Consider the following 19,140-nt stretch of genomic DNA (forward strand, 5'->3'; position numbering starts at 1 on the left):
CACCACCTCCACCACCATCACCACCACCACCACCACCACCACCACCACCACCACCATCACCACCACCACCTCCACCACCATCACCACCACCACCTCCACCACCATCACCACCACCACCACCACCACCACCACCATCACCACCACCACCACCATTACCACCACTAACACCACCACCACCATCACCACCACCACCACCACCACCACCACCACCACCACCATCACCACCACCACCTCCATCACCACCATCACCACCACCATCACCACCACCATCACCACCACCACCATCACCACCACCACCATCACCACCACCACCACCACCACCACCACCATCACCACTACCACCACCACCACCATCACCACCACCACCACCTCCACCACCACCACCACCAATAACAACAACAACAACAACCCCCCACCCCCCCCCCAAAAAAAAAACAGTCAGCCTATGCTAATATATAGGCCATAATTTGCCATGGCCATTCTGACAAACCCCATGACTGTAATATCATAAATGTTTCTAAGAACTGCCAGACAGCCTGAAAATGGTTGTATCTGTTATTACCAAGTGATGCAAGCAACAAGATGGATTGTAGGGTTCTGCTCATGATTATGCCTTGAAATTCTCTTGCTTTCACAACTTCAGGGTCATATCTAACAAATAGCTATGGCGTCTGAATGAAGAATGGCTCCATATTGTGGGAGACTGTGTGACATTGCTATTAGCAGCTGTTAGCTAAGAATAATACAATTATGCTTGCACTAATTGATACAGTTTTTTAAAAATCCAGTGTTCCAGAAGCTTCACAGAGTGCTTCATCAAGGAGTGGTGTCTTCATCCTGACTTAGGTAGAAATCACCATTTTCTCTTTCTCTTTACTCCCAGAAATGTCGTCTCAGCAATACCAGCAGCAGCGTCGAAAATTTGCAGCTGCCTTCCTGGCATTGATTTTCATCTTGGCAGCTGTGGACACTGCTGAGGCTGGGAAGAAAGAGAAGCCAGGTAATCAGTGGGTTCACAGAGAGATGCTTCACTGGGTGGTACCCTTGCAATCCTGATTAGATGGTACCTATGCAGACCAGCTCCCTGCCTAGTCCCTCCCACCATTTCTAACTTCCTGTTCATTATTTAGAGAAATGCTAAGGGAGGCTTGTAGTATGTATTCTGTTATACTGATGAATGAATATGACAAAGCATCATCATGAGTTACCTGTGTAGCTGGGGATCTGTCTTAGTCTGTGACCTAGACCACATTTCTATTATGTCATTTTATCTACCAGAAAACAAACAAACAAACAGACCACCCATTTCTGGTGAAATTACATTATTCCTTTTTACATAACCCACTTAGAACATTTTATTTTTACAGAAATATTTGTTTTTATAATATTTTATACTCACAAAGTTTCCACCGGAGACACACAAGTCTTAAGATTCCATCTGCTACAAGGGTTTTCCTCAGCTGTTTGTTCTGCATTCAAACACCTGAAGAGTGTACTGGAGAGGAAGGAGGCTTTATTTCCCTTAGGGTTTCTGAGATCTCAGTCCATCGCAGCAGTGGGAACATGAACAAAGAAGCTCATGTGATGATGTCAAGAAAGCAGGTAGAAAGACAATGCTTTCACTCGGAAATATTTATTTCTAAAAGCAAGTATCAGTGAGCCACTTTGAACAGTGTCTGTCACCCACATGATTAAGTAGCCTTAGTTCTAGCCCCAACCCCTTGCTTTCTTTCTCTCTCTTATTCCTACATTGCCTTGATCATTGAGAAGACATCTGTGACATACCCACTGTCTTATGGAAGAATGCAGGTAGAGGTTAAAAAAATCATAGATTCCACAACTGAGGTGCTAAGGAACAAACTTAATCATGTCTCGGAGTTCAGAACAGTTCTTGTTGGTGATGGCATTTTGTTTCCTTCTTTGCAGAAAAAAAGGTGAAAAAGTCTGACTGTGGGGAATGGCAGTGGAGTGTGTGCGTGCCCACCAGTGGGGACTGTGGACTGGGCACCCGGGAGGGTACCCGCACCGGCGCTGAGTGCAAACAAACCATGAAGACTCAGAGATGCAAGATCCCTTGCAACTGGAAGAAACAGTTTGGAGGTCAGTCTTATTTGGAAAATTTCTATCAAAATGTTTTTCAGGGCCAACTAAGATTTATATTAAATTAAATAAGTGTATTTACTGAGATGCCCGGTGACCAGACAGCTTGCCTCTTCAATTCCACACCAATAATATCGGGGGCTGGATTTTTTGTTGTTGTTGTATTTGTTTGTTTGTGTCTTATACATTTTTGTCTTATACAGGGTAATTAGCAACATCTTTGACATCTACCATTTTTTTTATCATGATACTACCCAATTTACTAGCCAGAAAAACTGGCTGGATAGCATTTCGAGTCAAAACTGTTGATAGGAACCATTGCTTATACAGCCATGAAATACACACTGGTACCCACTCACCCAGTAATGGTCCTGTCCCAGTCCATCGAATTCCTCACTTTGCTCTCTTTTCCCTTTTGTGCTTATCCTCTTTTCTCATGTCTTTTGTGATTACTCTTTGTTTTGGTCCCTTCCCATCCTCTACATGTGTTTAGAGATTCACTGATTACACCAGGCCTCGCCACAGCTAATGTTAATACACATTTGTCCCATTAATTCTAGTCACTTTCATGCTCTTATGATCTCTGTTTACTTGAGACAAGTTCTCGAAACACTTCCAATTTTAATTCAATGATCAGCATCTTCATCTTTAGCCTACTCTTCATCATTTTCCACCTTTAAGTCTATGCATTCATTTACATCAGTGGTTCTGCCCCTTTCACAGAGGTTGCCTAAATCAGTCAGCAAACACAGCAGAAGAAAAATGACAGCTTTGAAGAAGCATAAAAATAATTTCATGGTTGGGGGCCACCACAACATAAGAAACTATATGAAAGGGTGAAGAGTTAAAACCACTGATCTACATACATGCGTGTGCTGTGTATTGTGTAGTGTTCATGTACACATGCATGTTTGTGAGTGTACATAGGTTCAGGTACAGATGTGTGGGTATATGTGTGGCCATCAGAGGTTGTTGTGTGTGTGGGTCTTTCCTCTGTTGCTCTCCTCTTCTGTTTCTAAAGCCTGGTCTCTTATTGAATCTGGAACTCAGTGACTGCACTAGTAAAGGTAGTAAACCATCCTGTCTCTGCCTTCAGAGCACTGGGTTCACAGGTAGTTAGTTACCACACCTACTCAGCTTTTTATGTAGGTTTTGAGGACCAAACTTTGATCCATCATGTGCATGAGGCAAGGCCTTTATCCCATGAGTCATTTTCTCCTATCCCTTTAACACAACTGTTGTGGTGACCCCTAGCCATAAAGTTATTTTTGTTTCTATTTCATAATTGTAAATTTTCTGCTGTTATGGATCATAATGAAAATATCTGTGTTTTCTGATGGTCTTAGGCTATTGCTCAGAAAGTGTTGTTCAACCCCCAGAGAGGTCAAGACCCACAGGTTGAGAACCACCGATATAGATGAATATATGGGGTAGGGCTTCTGTCCCAATTTAAAAATACCACACAGCTTTCATTTCTCCATCACATACTTCGTGATGTTTATCTTGACCACCATGGAACAGTGGCCACAGTTACCTGTCAGTGGCATGTAGGGTGCACCGTGTCCTAAATGTGAGTGAAGATGGGGAATGCCTGTTCCACACATAGCCCGGCTTCCTCTATAAAAGAAAATAACTGCCAAAAAGTTTATATAAATTAGATATTAAATAGTATGAGGTACTGTTAAGATTCGCTTATAAAATTTTCTTATAAGATGTATTTATTTTAAAGATTTATTGACTGATTGATTTGTTTATCTTATGTTTAGGAGAACCTTGTAGTTGTTTTCAGACACACCAGAAGAGGGCATCAGATGTCATTACAGATGTTTGTGAGCCACAATGTGGTTGTTGGGAGTTGAACTCAGGCCCTCTGGAAGAGCATCCAGTGCTCTTAACTGTTGAGTCATCTCTCCAGTGCCAAGATGTATCTTAAAGGACTCATGCTTAAGAATCTACAAAAATCTCAATAAATATAGAATCAAAACAAACAAACAACTCTAATTATCCAATGAGAGAGTTAGTAAGATATATCAACAGACATGTTTTTCTAGGAGAATATTCAGTAATAAATAGACACTTGGAGAGATAATCAATTTCTCTGTCCAATCAAGGAAACAGAGGTTGGAACTCTGTGATGATTACTATATGCCCATCAGAATCATGGATTGAAGGTCTTATGATGCTGAAAGCCAGTGAAGATGCAGAGATGCTAGGTCCTGAATTTACTGTCAGTGGAAAAAGAAAATATCAAATATAAAATATTAAGAAAGAACATTACTTTGGGGAAGAGTTGCTTGTTATATGTTTGTATGAAACTAAATTTTAGTTGACTTCAGCATGTAACTCATTAATTTCTTTGGCTTTTTTTTTCAGAGAAAATAAAACATGTTTTTACAAAACCCTGTATATGAATCTATAGTATTTGTATTTGTGTATATATTCTAGCAAAAACCTAGCAGCAATCTAGGCACCTTTATATTCACAATTATAAGCACTTCAATTCAAGAGGATCACTCACCATCTCCTGAACTCCATGGGTAACAGGGTAGCCAGTCACAAACACTCACATAGTTTTACGTTTTCCTTTCTAGAATGAAAAGTGCTGGAGAAGGAAGTTGTGGTTGTAAGGAACTTGGGTGATAAGAAGGGTATGAGTGTATAAGTTGATGCCTGAGCCCCCTACACTAGGATCATGCATATTGATGGGGTTGTTCATATGTATTCACACTGTTAGAACTATACAAGTTCATGCCTATAAAACTGATAAAGTCCCACTACTATCTTGGAATGTCCTTTTTCATGTGCTAGACCTACAGTTATTCAAGATACCAAAATTAGGGGAAACTTGGTGAAGACTGTCTGAAATTTCTTTGTGTTATTTCTTATAGCTTCATGTTCAATGGCTTAAATACAACCAGTTAACATCAAAACTGTCCTTATTATTGCTACAATGAGCTTTCTAAAGGATTCTTCCATTCATTGTATTGTGCCTTTTAGCTGAGTGCAAATACCAGTTCCAAGCCTGGGGAGAATGTGACCTCAATACCGCCTTGAAGACCAGAACTGGCAGTCTGAAGCGAGCTCTGCACAATGCTGACTGTCAGAAGACTGTCACCATCTCCAAGCCCTGTGGCAAACTCACCAAGTCCAAGCCTCAAGGTGAGAAGCTGTCCTGACAGTTTTAATAGACTGACAGGCTCAGGCAAACCCCAAAGATTCTCAAAGAGGAGGTAGAGTGAGGTGCTCTACACAGTGATGGAATAATGCCCACTGGCTGAGCATACTTTCAGGACACAGTCTCTGGGTTCAAGTAGAAGCTCTCTGCATACATGAAAAGGAATACAATAAAATGCCTCAGCAAAACACCACAGTTAAGATGGCTGTTGCTTGGATAATATCTGTTATTCTGAATTTTAATGTGGAACAAGATAAACACGTAGTTCATAATGAAGAAAACTTTTAGTCAAACATCTCAGACTATTTACAATATAAGTTTCACAGAATCAGGAACAATATAGTATATATTTTTTATCTCTACTACATAAAATATAATGTTTTATATTGTTTTTGCATAGTTTACATACTTGAGGTATTTCAACTTTGCAAGCGCATTCATCACATAAGTCTAAAACTATTTATATACATAATATATATACATATATGTGTATATATATGCATATATATACATATATGGAGAGAGATAGAGATAGATAGATAGATGATAGATAGATAGATAAATAGATAGATAGATATATAGATAGATAGATAGATAGATAGATAGATAGAGATAGAGAGAGAGAGAGAGAGAGAGAGAGAGAGAGAGAGAATTTGTTTCTAGAATGACAGGCTATGTATTCATGCTGAAGATGGTAAGGTAAGATGAACATGGCCATAGTTTCATACCAAGAGGTAGTAAACCTTTTCATTTTGATGAAACTGAACTGAATTCTTTGTCTCCCAAATTTCTGTTTTCAAGTCTAACCCTGACTAGTATCTCAGAATGTGACTTTATTTACAAGTATGGACTTTTAAGAGATAAGTAAGTTCAGATAAGGTCATAGGAGTGGGTCCAAATTCAATATGGTTTCTTATGAGAGGAGATTAGGAAACAGACACCCACAGAGGGAGGGTCATCTGAGGACACAGGAGAAGTGCCAGCCACAGAGAGTAGTCTCACGAGAAATCAGGTCAGTCCAACACTTTGATCTGAGACTTGTAGTCTCTAGAATTGTGAGGGAATGCATGCCTATTATCTTAGCTGCCCATTCTGTGGTTCTTTGTGTAGCTCCCCTTGACAATTCATGGCATAAGCTTCAATGAAATCCAAATTAAAATACCCCCTTGACCTCTTCTTGTACTTGACTCTCAAAATAAACTTGAAAATCCATCCTGTCAGGTTCATTGTAAGGAGGAATTCAGATAAATTCTGGTGGTTAGCCAAAATAAGAAAAAGAAGTCCCCCAGCAGCCGAGGATGGCTGGTGGTTTGTACTGATGACAAGAGGAGGTTCTTTCCATATGCCAAGTGTTTCATCTTTTGATGGAGTTGGCAACAAATGGAGCCACCTCCAATCTCAGGACGGCTGGGTACTGTGGGACCTCAGATGCTAGAGCTGAGATCTTGGCTGCCTTCCTGGGAAGCTTGACCAACTCTCTAAGTGCTACATGTCTAGCCACAACCAGTTAAACAGCAGGAGCCATTTTCAGAAATGGAAGAGTTCAGATATTCACTCTTCATTCATCTCATTTCAAAGCAGCAATTGAACCAATGTGGCACCAATAGAGACTTGAAAGGGAGAGAACTTAAGGAGTTCTCTATTCTCCAGCACAGTGATTCTTTACCTGGACTCTGTTCTAGAATTCTTCATGGGAATATAGAAAATTCCCACTGTCCAGACTTTAATCAGACCCACCAGATCCCCACTGCTTATAAAGGGTGAACGATTCTTAGAAAATGTTATTATACTGCCAAAATTGAAAAATAGCCCTGCTCTATTATGAAATAGCCTGACCAGAGATGTTAGGTATATACACACCATCCCTGTGGCAGTGTAGGAGAGGAAACATAAATTGATAAAAGAGGAAGGAAAGTGAGAAGGAGCCCAGGGTGACGATGAGGTTGATGTATACAAAAGGTGTCAAAACAAAACAAAACCCAACTTCATAAACCACAGCTGAAAAAGATTCTTATGGATATTCACTAAACACAATAGAAGGAGCCACCATTTTAGTTGGACTGTTGGATTTTTCATTATTTTTCCCTTTATAACCTAGTGATAGTCAATGCCTCAATGGGTTTCTCATATTTAGTTTTAAATATGAAGGTGAAAATATGTCCAGTGGATAGACACTCTATAAAATTTCTTTATATTAAATAATGAAGGATAGGAACTACTGGAAAATTGATTAGCCTAAATGTTTCTCATATTGCAGAATTATTTTTTAGGTGTTTTATAGATCATAGGCCATCCAAATATAATCTTCTCCTTGCCCTAATAGGCCTTTGTTAAAGTAGTCAATCTTTTCCATCTAATGTCTGCACAAAGATTAAATGTTACTGTACATGTTGATCTGGGGAGATTTGTCAGACTGGAGGCTTTTTCAAAATGGGATACACCATTCATTGATGTGTTTTTCTTTGTTTAAATGAAACACGACCAGTGACACTTGGGAATTTTATATTTTTATACCATTTCCCAAATAATAGTACATTGATACTGTAGCCTCCTTTTCTGTATCTTAAGTCTTGAGAGAGCTCATTTTCTTCAGATGGTGGAAAAGCAGATGCTATTAAGTGGACCATCCATGGGCATTATCAAGATTGTTTCCCACCCTGCACATTGCTATAAGTGCTGTAGAGGTACCAGCTCATAAGGTCCTATGCAAAACTATTATAGAGGAGACAGACAGACACAGGAAAAACAGAATCACGATTTGGCAAGCTCTACATTTATACTCCTCCTTTAACCCTGCACATGCATTACTAAAATCATAGGAATATGAGCTTAGCTCTGAAATTTAACTTTTCTTTGACCTAATAGCTAGCAAGCTTTGTAAAGTCCCATGCCAGTGGGCTGAATGGAAGAAGATATTTGCTTCCTCCACACACAGACATTATTTCCAAAAGTTCTGGAAGACATCAGATATAGGATGAATGTCAGGAGAATCAGGGCCTGGCCTGTTTTGTTTTTCATTGTATCAATTGTGCCCAGAGAAAGAAATGTACATAGTAGATGATTAATAAATAAATGCTAAAGTGGAGAAGGCTCTGATCATGAAACCCACCAGAGTGTTGTGGAAATATCAATATTGCTTTACCAAAGCATATTCGAAAGTAGCATAATATAAATGACAGTCTTTCTTCACTCAACAAAGCATAAGTATTATTATTATTATTGTTATTATTATTATTATTATTATTATTATTATTATTATTATTATTGTTGTTGTTGTTGTTTCAATTCAGTCTGGGAAGAGGGCAGAGAGCAGTAAGCACTCACTAGTCTTAGCTGGGGACTCTGATAAGAGCCCCTTCATCATTTAATTAGAATCTCAAAGCAGCTCTGAGCAATACATTGTATTTTCCCTAAGTGCTCTGAGAAAGCACTTGCTCAGAGAGACCCATTGGCTGTGCCAGAGGCTCTGTAGCTTGTAAACCACAGACCAGACACTCAGGTAATCTTCAGATGGCCTGGAAGATGCCGTCCTTGTCCTGCCTCTTCAGTGGCACCATGTCATTTCCCATCTTGTCAACTCACAGAACTTTTATCAAGTGAGGCATTTTGTTTTCTGTCTACATTCTTCAAATGGCCAAGGAGCCTCTGGGAAGTTGCCTATTATCTGATCTAGCCTCCATCTAACAAATGAATAAAGCAAAAAAAAGGAAAAAAAAAAAACCGAGGGCTCAGCCACAGCCATCCTGTCTGGAGTCTAACAGAAGAGCTGGAGTTTCGTTTTTGTTTGACTTCTGGACACATTTCCTTTTCTTTTTTTTCACATGTAAGATCCACCTGAAAGAAAGTTTTTAATAACTCAGACTTTCCAAAATAAGATACTGTGGTTTTGAGGGAAACTGGTGATCATTAAAACACATTTAATAATTTCAAATACGTGAGCCTCTGAGCTTACAGCCTCAGACTCATCACCTGTCATTAGCTATGCCATTAAACACAGTCAGGGTCCCTTTGCTCTTGTTCTCGTTTCTTTGTTTAGAGATTTCTTTTATTACTTTCTTACAGTTTACGTCAGAAAATGCTCTGGGGTTAATATGAGGACTATGTAATTAAATTTCAGCATAGAACATGATTGTTGATAGGAGTTTGAACACTTACTATTAAATAAGGAAAAACTGGACAGCATCTTTGAGACTCAACCGTTGCTAATAAGATAACAGTCTACAGTATATGATTAGAAAAGAAAGGGACTTAGAATGTCTTCCATCTAAACAATTGCAAAACTGCTAATTATCACATTCAGGCAAAAATTGCATTAAAATTCATTCCAGTTCATTCTGAAAACCCAGCCTCTTAAAATGTAACCCCCCATGCTCTGTCACTATTATGCAAACCCCATCCTTCAGGCTCATCCCACAATCTCAATGACACAGGGCATCTTCTTGAATCTCTTTATCTAAGGATTCCCACATTTGCATGTGAGAAACTCACTTAACCCAAGAAGAATGTCATTATGGCATATCCAGAAGAACAGAGGAGCAACGAGGGGTTATAAATGGTACATAAAATGGTTATCGTTTCTCTAGGGGTTCGTGCAGGCAGTGTTGCCCTGAGACATACAGAAATAATCAGAACTTAGCTAATCATTACCAGCCTTGCAGTAAAAACTCAGGGAATGAATGTATTGGAGACTACAGCTTTTTTTTGTTTAGGAAACAAACCCATTTTAATTAATGAAGTTTAATTTAATCAGGAAAACCCTGTATCTGCCAGTGACTTTAGGTGCTTCAAGATCCACACTAGTTGGCTAAGCAGAAGGGAGATTTTTCAAGGGTATTATATAGTTCAAAGACTCTCCAGGAGACCAGTGGATCTGGCTTAGATAATGCAAGGCCAGTAACAATGCAGCCAAAGGCAACAGACTCAGGGAAAATATCTAACCACCCCACATGGGGTTGTTTTAGCAAAAGCCTACTGCTAAAATTAACCTCACTCAGTGCATACAGTGCAAGGACTCAGTGCCTGAAAGCTTCTTCATAGCTCTCTTACCAAACCAGATCCTTCTATCTCCTTTTTTTGTGGGAATATCCAGTATCTTCAAACTTGGTCCCTCTTGTGAGTTACTTATGTATACCTCCATATGTCATTTAAACACACCTGCTTGGTAGATGTTAGGCCTAAATCAGATTCCTGTTGGTAGGGAGTCTGGGAAATATAGTTGGCTGTTCAGATTATACCTATAAACAAAGGGTGATGTGCTGTGAAAGTCTTGGATTAGTGTTTAGTGGACTGATCTTTCAGAGTGGGCAGGAGTGTCACAATGTGTTGGAGTCTAGCATCCTTCTCCTTTTGGAGTCGAGAAGGTATTGTTGCCATTTCATGGAGACAGCAGTGCCTAGAGAGGTTCTATGTATGACCATGGATATTTTAACAATAAAGTTAAGCCTCTTCTTTTAACAATCATTGGTTTTCTCTCATGGGGCTAATTGAGCTGTCTTAACAGTGAAAAAAAATGTAGAAATACAAGTTCCCCCATGCAGATGACTCTAGAAAAAAACCACAGCAAACAACTCAGGAGATTTTTTGAGTCTCCTTTCTCAAGGATCTCCTTAAGTGATTGGATCACTGTGAAATTAGAAAATGAGCCGGACAAGCCAGGGTTCTGGGAAGGATGATGGCCCTACCATTTACCTCATCTTTGTGAGTTATGAAGCCAGGAGAGAGACATAATTCTTTAGCTAACACAGGAATGATGAGGCTGGAATTGGAGTTTGTGTGGGAACTCTAGGAAGCTGTGAGGTTTTTTGTGGGTTACAAATGGCATTGATTATCATTCAAGACTATTCTGATATTTTGAATTATGTCATAGACATCAGTTTCTTGCTGTTGCTTTTTAAATTAGATGCATTAATAGTATCGTAGAGTTTATTGAGGGCTTGCATAGTTGTCAGGCTTTTGATTTTGTCTGGCATTATGGGCTTGTCCAAAATGTTACTGGGATGCCCTACGGTGGAAGTACAAAGTTCGATGTCTGTCCGGCAGGTGGTTGAGGAGATGAATGAAAGCTGGCCTGCCAGCTCTGCTTCAACCCACAATCTACTGCTAGGTTCTCTTTAAATTTCTCTACTCATAATAATGCCTATTCTTGCCTTCCCCCGCCCCCAGCTTGCAGCTCATTCTAAAAGTTTTCCACCACCTTGCTCTGTCTGGGACAGCTGCCTAGCTTTCTCTGAGGTTTGATGATTCATCTTTACAGATCAAAAGAATCGCCACTGTCTAAAAGCCAGGCTCTGTTGTGAACAGGATGCAGCTTTTGGCAGCTGACTATTGATGGGGAAGTGGGTCAGTTAAGTGATATTCCCAGCATCCTCCATGCTCTCTGCTCTAAATAGATTTTTTTAGTATGTTCTTTTGAAGATAAAAGAAGTTCCTCAACATCTTTTTTCATTCTATTATTTATTTATTTATTGGAGGGGATGCTGTCATCCAGCAGGAAGAGGAACAGCTTTCCTGAGCATAGACTTTCCTAGGCTCTGGGAGTTTAAATGTTGTGTAGAGTGTATAGTGTAGAGTCTCCATGCAGAATGACTCAGGACCTGCCTCTGCCACCTAGCTAGTAACTAGAGAGCTAGGCGATGAAGACCACAGTCCTTCCATTTGGGCAGCCGAAGAGGCAGCATGGGGGATTGCATTGTAAGACTTCAGTTCTTCTTGATCAGAAAAAGGTCCCCTTTCTCAGTTCAGTTCATGCTTAGATTTTCGTTTTGTTGCTGTTCTGATTATGGGGCTCTTTGACGGCACCTATAGTTTTATTTACTACTTATAACATATGCCCAATGTAGCACCTGGGTTTTTTTTTTTTTTCTATGTAATAGTAATATGTTTATCTTTTGACAGTAAATACCACACAGTCTTGTTGGTAAGATGAAATGATACGTTGTACACAGATATGAAATTCTCAAAAATGTGCAAATAATATTTAAAAAGACAAAACGAGAGTGCAGACCCTAGGTGATATGTTTGATAAATGTGCAACACTGGGACAATTTTCCTGATGTCTGTTGATGTGTACATGTGTAAGTATGAATGTATGTATGTATGTATGTATGCATGTATGTATGTATGTATTGTAAAGAAGTATGACTGTGTAAGTCAAACTGGCCTGGAACTCACTGTTTGGCCCTGAGTTCCCAATCTTTTTGCCTTACCCTTCTTAAGAGTAGTAGTGCATGGCAGTGCGCTACCATAGACAACTTTAAGGTGGGTATTTACCTCAAAATCTCTGAGGTAACAGGACCCGTGGTAATTGTGGTAGTGACTGTAGCTATCTATGAGTTACTTGTGTAGGTCATAGCTTAGTGTAGTGTGTATGCTCCCGAAGAGACATAGAATCCTAAAGCAATCCTGTAACTTCCAGTCGTACAGATGTGGAAGCCAAAGCTTTAGAGATGTTAGTTAGGTACTTAGGACAGGATCCCATCATAACAGGCAGAGCTGAGGACTTACACATGTGGCAGTCTGAGTCTGGATCTCTTGAATTGCAAATGACCCTTCCCTGTGTATCTTCAATATAGACTCTATGATTCCTATGCAAAAAGGTAATAAATTCCAGATATATCCTAAATCTTTAAATCTTTATTCAAAAGAATCCTCCTGCCTGGACTTTTCCTGATCTTTGCGCCACACATCATCCATGTTCTCTGCCCCACCAGTCAAGCCAATCTTCCCGATGAGGAGATTGATGACTAGGGCTTGGCACAAGGGATGGTGAAAGAACAGTAGATGTATCTGGATATGCTGTCTTGGCCTGACTCACTTGGCATCCTGTTCATGTGCTGACTTCCAGTCTCTGCTGAGATGCCACTTCTCAAAGCTGGCCAGGACGAAGAATCTCCTGAGTGTTTAGATCTTGTCCTGACTCAAGAAATTTCAGTCCTACTTGCAAAGGGAGACCTAAGAACAAGGAATTATAAATATTTGTGGTGTTTTACCCCACTCCATGTCTGCTTTCCTTTCCCTGGATAACCTTCACTCTTGGGAGGCTCATTAGCCATGCACATAGAACATGATATAATAATTAGTATTAAGGAAGTCAGCATAATAGAACAATGTTCATAATAAAAACTTTTTGTGTGCTGAGGATCCCAGGGCTTTCCTCCTCTGAAGGTTTTTTTTTTAAATTTCTTCCTTCTAATTTCTGAATCAAAAATTAATTCTTGTGTTCTTTATAGCTTATTGTCATTTCTTGAGTATCATAAAAGAAGTTTAATTCACTGGATATTTGCTGTATGACAGGCGAATTCATTGGCATAGTTTGTTTCCCGTAGTCCTCCTCACAGCAGATCCAAGATGTTTCACCATATTTTACAGTCAAGGAGTTACAGGTTGCTTAAGTTTATCCTGTCAGTGATGGGCTAAACTTGAAACAAAAGTTGAGATTTCCACACCACGAACTTTCAGAAGAGTTTTTTTTTAATGTGAGATTTACAAAAATAAAACCAACAATCTGTTTTTCTTTCTTGTTTTGTTATAATTCAAAAACAGCCAGGCACATAAATATATTTGGAGCCATTTATGATTGAGTCCAATTAGACTTGAAATTCCTGCCTTGAAATTTCTCTTTGCATAGTAATTGCATTGAAACCAAATGACTTTTAGTTTGTTAGTATTTTTAGTAGTATATTTACCCAACTGGGGGCCTACAGTGAGGAATAGTAGATCCATCCACCGTGCCACACCAGTGGCCTCCCAGGCAGAACCAGATCGGCTCTGCTGCCCGTCCGGATGGGAGACACAGCTGGCCCGGTAACAAGTGCTGTCAGGAGGGACTCAGCCACACTCCCAGCAGCCCCACTGGGCTCTGCACTGATGTGAAGCTGGTGGGAGCCTTCGGGGAAATCAAAGCAGAGCGGCTGGTGTTCATAATAGAGAAGCAGCGAAAAGAAGGAAAATAAACAAAGATTTTTTTTTTCTAGAAGAGTGAGCAATATTCATAGAAAAGCTCATCAAAAATCCAAAGGCTAGCAGCAGGTAAAAGTGTTCCTGGGGTCCCACTGCTTAGACACACAGAACACATACAAACGTGTCCATACTATCCCTTCTTATGAGACAATCTAAACCTATTTTCATTCGGGAAAAAAACAGAAGCTCCTGTTTTTCAGACTTTCATCCAGACACACAAGAATAATAAATTCAGCGGCTGTGAAGGGGCTGTCAAGATACTGTGGAAGATTCAGGCCGAGCCATTAAGGCCTAGTCTCCACTGTGCTACAGTTGGGTACTGGCGTCTCATCTGCTCTGCACCAGGCATGCCGGCATGGAGATGACCGGACAAGACTAAGGCCATGTGTTTGTGTGACTATTACCGAATACAAAATCCGACATGTTCTAGTGTTAGTACTGAGAGTTAAAATAATAGATTTGACTGTGATGTTTTCATACACATGTGGCACTGTGATTTGCCGATTCTACCTTCTGTTACTCTCTGTTGTCACCTTCTCTCTTTCTTGTCACCTCCCGCCCTCAAATAATCTCCTTTGTTTTCATGTCATACACCACATGCCTACATATATAGATCTGAATTCTACATATGACTGAAAACATGCAGCTGTTCTCATTCTCCCTTTCTGCCTTGCACGGTGGTCACCTTGCAAGACTACTGAAATGATGCGGTACCCACAGAGTTTATTCAGGCCTGTCTCTAAGACAACAACGCTAACCTTCTGAACATGACCTGCTATGTTCTCCCATCGGGAAAAATAGGACAGTAAGAAGACTGAAGAGTAAAAAGATGGAGTCATTTGGCACAAATCCTCACGGGTTAGCAGATCTAGTATAAAACACGTTGATCTCTTCCATGTGTTTTACCCAACTCTCTACGACCTTCCGGATAAAGCTCCATCAGACTACACACTATTTGGTTCATAGTTATATAAAGAGCAACCTGGATGTATTATCACTGGGTGAGACCCAGACTGGAAGCACTTTGCAACTGTTTGCTCAGAAGGAAAATAACAAAGAAATACTAATGACTATTTCAGTTGGAGTGACTGTGGGAATCGACAGAACTGAGCATGGATCTTGAAGCCTTCCATCAAGCAGAGGCCTGCTTTACCCCCAAGAGAGGCCAGCTTGCTGCATATGCTTCAAAGAGGACCCTCACATGATGCTTGGCATTGGAAAGGAAGCATCCTCAGAAGCAGGGGGAGGGGGTATGGGAGAAGGGGGAGCATGGAAAGGGAATAACATTTGAAATTTAAATACATACAATATCCAATAAAAAAAATAGAAAAGAAAAGGCATGTTTAGCTATGCACATAGGTAGGCTGTGATCTTGCTTATCCTTACAGATACCTCTCTAGTTCATCTGTGTGCACATGATCACACACACTGGCAACTTATCAAGAGAAAACACATTGTCTGTTGATCTTGGCCAACCCTAAGAAAAATGGCGTTCCTATCATATCGATTAGTACCTTGATGCTATTCTCTTTCTCTCTTTCTTTTAAATTGCAGCAGAATCAAAGAAGAAGAAAAAGGAAGGCAAGAAACAGGAGAAGATGCTGGATTAAGAGGTGCCACCTTCTGTGGACCAGGAAAAGGACATCAGCGAACAGGATCAGTTAACGATTACATTTATACCTTCTGTAGGCCTTTTATTCAACAGTTATCTGTAGCTTAAGTACATGATAGGCAAAACCAAGAGACAAGAAATGTTTTTGTAGTAGCATTTTTTAAACATGTATACCATAGTACCAGTAGGGGGTTATAATTAAGGACTGTAATACTATTAGGAAGTTGAGCTGGAGAACATGATAAGTGGTAGAGCTGAGGTAAGTTTTTGTTTTGTTTTATTTTGGTTTTGTTTTGTTTATTGAAGTTATGTGATATTTCACATTTAAAACTTTTTTTTTATGTTTTCCCCTTGCGCATCAATTTAAATGTTACAACCATGTAAATGACTTCTCTTGTTAGATAGATTTTCACCTAGACATTTTTTTCCTGTTCAGAAAAAAAAATACACTAAATAAAGCAGCAATAAGATACAATCATTCTATTGGAGCGATGCGCATTGTTCTCTGCCAGTGGATGTTTTCTCTGAAAGTTAGCAAACCGAGAGAGAGAGAAAGAGAGAGAGAGAGGCAGAGCCATGGTGTAGTGGAGTGTTGATCTTTGTTCCTTAAGAAAAGGATTAAAACAAAAAACCCTTTCACTTTGGCAGAAAAGCATTTGCTTTCTTAATGAAATTATTTTTACAACCATGGGAAAAAATCTAGGAAAATAAATCAAAGTGATGCTGAATCAAACGTGCTTTGTGTGCAATAATTTCACATTGTAATTGTTCTTCGCCAGCTGTGCCAGGAATGTCTACCATGCAGGTTAGTGAAAGTCCTCACTGGCACAAGTGTTACTCAAATGTTTTCCCTCCATCCTCCTTTTTTTTTCTTTTGTGTTTTGGTAACTCATCCAGGCTGAGCACCCTTAAACACCAAAATCTGACATGTTCCAAAGCCCAGACAGTTTTGTGCACAGACTTGACTTCATGCACGGAAAAGTCTGTCCTCAATCCCATGGAGACTCGGAGTCAAAATGCAGGGACATAGAAGCGTACTGCACAAACTTGCCTGGAATTGTGTGTGCATGGTGTATGAGAATCAAATCAGGTCAATGTTTAGTGTCAGTTCTCAACCCTGACACACCTCATTGTGTGCAGGCAAATTAAAATAAAATAAATTCCTGGTATAACTCATTCTGAGATTTAGATAAAAACTTTAGACTTGCATCCGTATCAAATAATTCATTGTGGAATTCAACACATTGCAATAAAGTTCCAAATGAGTCTAATGTTTAATGCAAGAGAAAAGAGTTCCTCTCTTTGATGAGTTTGGGAGGCAAGATACAAAGCGAATGAAGACCACAGGAACAAAATACAAACTGATAGTTTACACTTAGTTTCCAGAAACCAAAGATGTTTGATATGTTCTCTACCACAAATGCCAAGGAACTCAAGGGCTTTCTCATCTTCAGACCTTAGAGTGCAGTCTTGAGTAAATGACCCACAGGTCTGTGTGTCAGAGAAATGAAGGTTCTGGAAAGTTGCCGAGTGTGGTTACAAAGTTGTGACAGTGTCACCATTGGTCCTAAGGTAAAATGATTCAATGAGTAAATACCTATATACCAAGATTGTTGTAGTCTCATGTTTAGAAATGGTAGCATTGTACACCCACACTGTATGCACACATACACTTACACATACCACAGCTAATTACATTTGGTTGTCATGGTACAGACAAGGTATCCACAGCTAAACTGTGCTGGCCATCTTGTCCAAGACCCCACCTGGGCTAGGAATGCTGAAATGTCCATGTAAGCTCCCAAGTCAAAGCTAGCTGCCAGTGCGGGTATTTAAAAAGGGTAGACTTGTAGGCATCTTAGGTCTTGGTGCTTAATAAAATCACAGCACTTTGTAAAGTGCAACCGACAGAAACATGAATAGTAAATGTAGTCTTTTATGTGCTGGCCTTAATAGGAAAAGGTACTCATGGGGATGGATGGGAAAGAGGATAGAAAGGCGGTGTCTCAAGTGGGGTTTTGACAGCAGAATGCTAGGATGATGAAAGAGTCTGCAACAAATTTGGTTAGACTCCAGACTAATGCTGTCACTCATCTTCATGTAAGCAAAAGCAGCAGACTGTGAATCAATAATGAATTAAGGTGAACCAGAACAGGATCTCCCAAAGAGCATCCCTATAGTTAAGCATGAAGTGCTCCTTTAGCTGTAGGACAAGGCAAGAATCCAAGTAGAAACGGTTCTCTGCCATGTAATCCATGCTCACAGCATCCCTATCACTGCAAAAAAAATAAAAATTAGGGTTCCAATGCTAATTTCCTTTACACAGAGTATGGCATTCAACCTTCCTTAAATGCTGAGAACTTTGTATATATTAAGTTGGATAGAAGCGCTGATCTGGGATAAGAGGCTATTACTACCCAGATCAGTGATGTTCACAAAGAGAAAAGAAACACAAAGTATCTTTGCCAGAAAATTTGGTAAAAATACAACTTCCCCTGAAACAGAAGTTTCCTGTTCAGTATGTTGTGCATATCCTTTCTCTTTCGGGGTGATCCCAAACGTTTGATATTGTTTTCCACAGGTGTGGAAAGAGTGATCATGAAAAGATTGCAACACTATATAGTCCCAGAATGATCTCACATCTTATTATTGCTGTGTGGAGAAACATAATAGTAATTTATCTCTCAGGTTTTCCCAAGGAAAGATTTCTAAATAAGTAGGTGAAGAGTCATGGGCTTCAGCTCTACCAAGAATTAAGTTATTGGCACTTTTCAGGTTCTCTCAGTCTGTGTCTGTCTGTCTGTTTGTCTGCCTGCCTGTCTCCCCCCCCCTCTGAGTGTGTGTGTGTGTGGTATGAAACTTTTCTCACAGCCTTCTATATTCCCTCTCCATGAATAGAGATGCAGATTGTCTTTGGTTGCAACATGGTCCCTTGAGAAATGCCCCCCTGATACACTGCTCCTTTGAGTATGCCAGTTCTTGTCTGGTGAACCTATAGATGAAACAGAGTGAATACTCTCAGATTCAAGCACTTTACTTTAAATATTTGATTGAGGCTTATCTTGAAGTCCCCACAATAATCTTTTTTGGCACTAACATCTCCAGTATTCACTGAATCTTTCTAGTCCTGACAAGTATGAAATGTGCTTATATCAGTAGAGGATCCACCTTTAATGAGACTATTTGAACCTTTATTAAAGACACAGGTAAATAGGGAAGATAGGGATCCCTAAGAGCTACACATGTTGACATTAAAACACAAATAAGCTTGCTATATATCAAGCTATTTTTTAAT

The 19,140-nt window shown here is 39.8% G+C and overlaps 1 protein-coding gene across 2 annotated transcripts; it reads left to right on the plus strand.

Annotated features, from left to right (window-relative positions):
- Positions 1 to 885: 885 nt before the first annotated feature.
- Positions 886 to 15,924, plus strand: PTN (pleiotrophin; the record flags this gene model as incomplete). 2 transcript variants are annotated; one of them, XM_080932062.1, is made up of 4 exons in its annotated part: positions 886 to 1,000; positions 1,927 to 2,100; positions 5,098 to 5,259; positions 15,788 to 15,924. In XM_080932062.1, 4 exons carry the CDS (start codon positions 886 to 888, stop codon positions 15,841 to 15,843), a joined length of 507 nt encoding a protein of 168 aa, XP_080788188.1. The 2 variants fall into 2 exon arrangements, with proteins under 2 accessions (XP_080788188.1, XP_080788189.1); XM_080932063.1 differs by having other exon boundaries at positions 15,791 to 15,843.
- Between the last annotated feature and the right edge of the window lie 3,216 nt (positions 15,925 to 19,140).

This window comes from Micromys minutus (assembly GCF_963924665.1).
Source record: "Micromys minutus genome assembly, chromosome: 18".
Classification (NCBI taxonomy): Eukaryota; Metazoa; Chordata; class Mammalia; order Rodentia; family Muridae; genus Micromys; species Micromys minutus.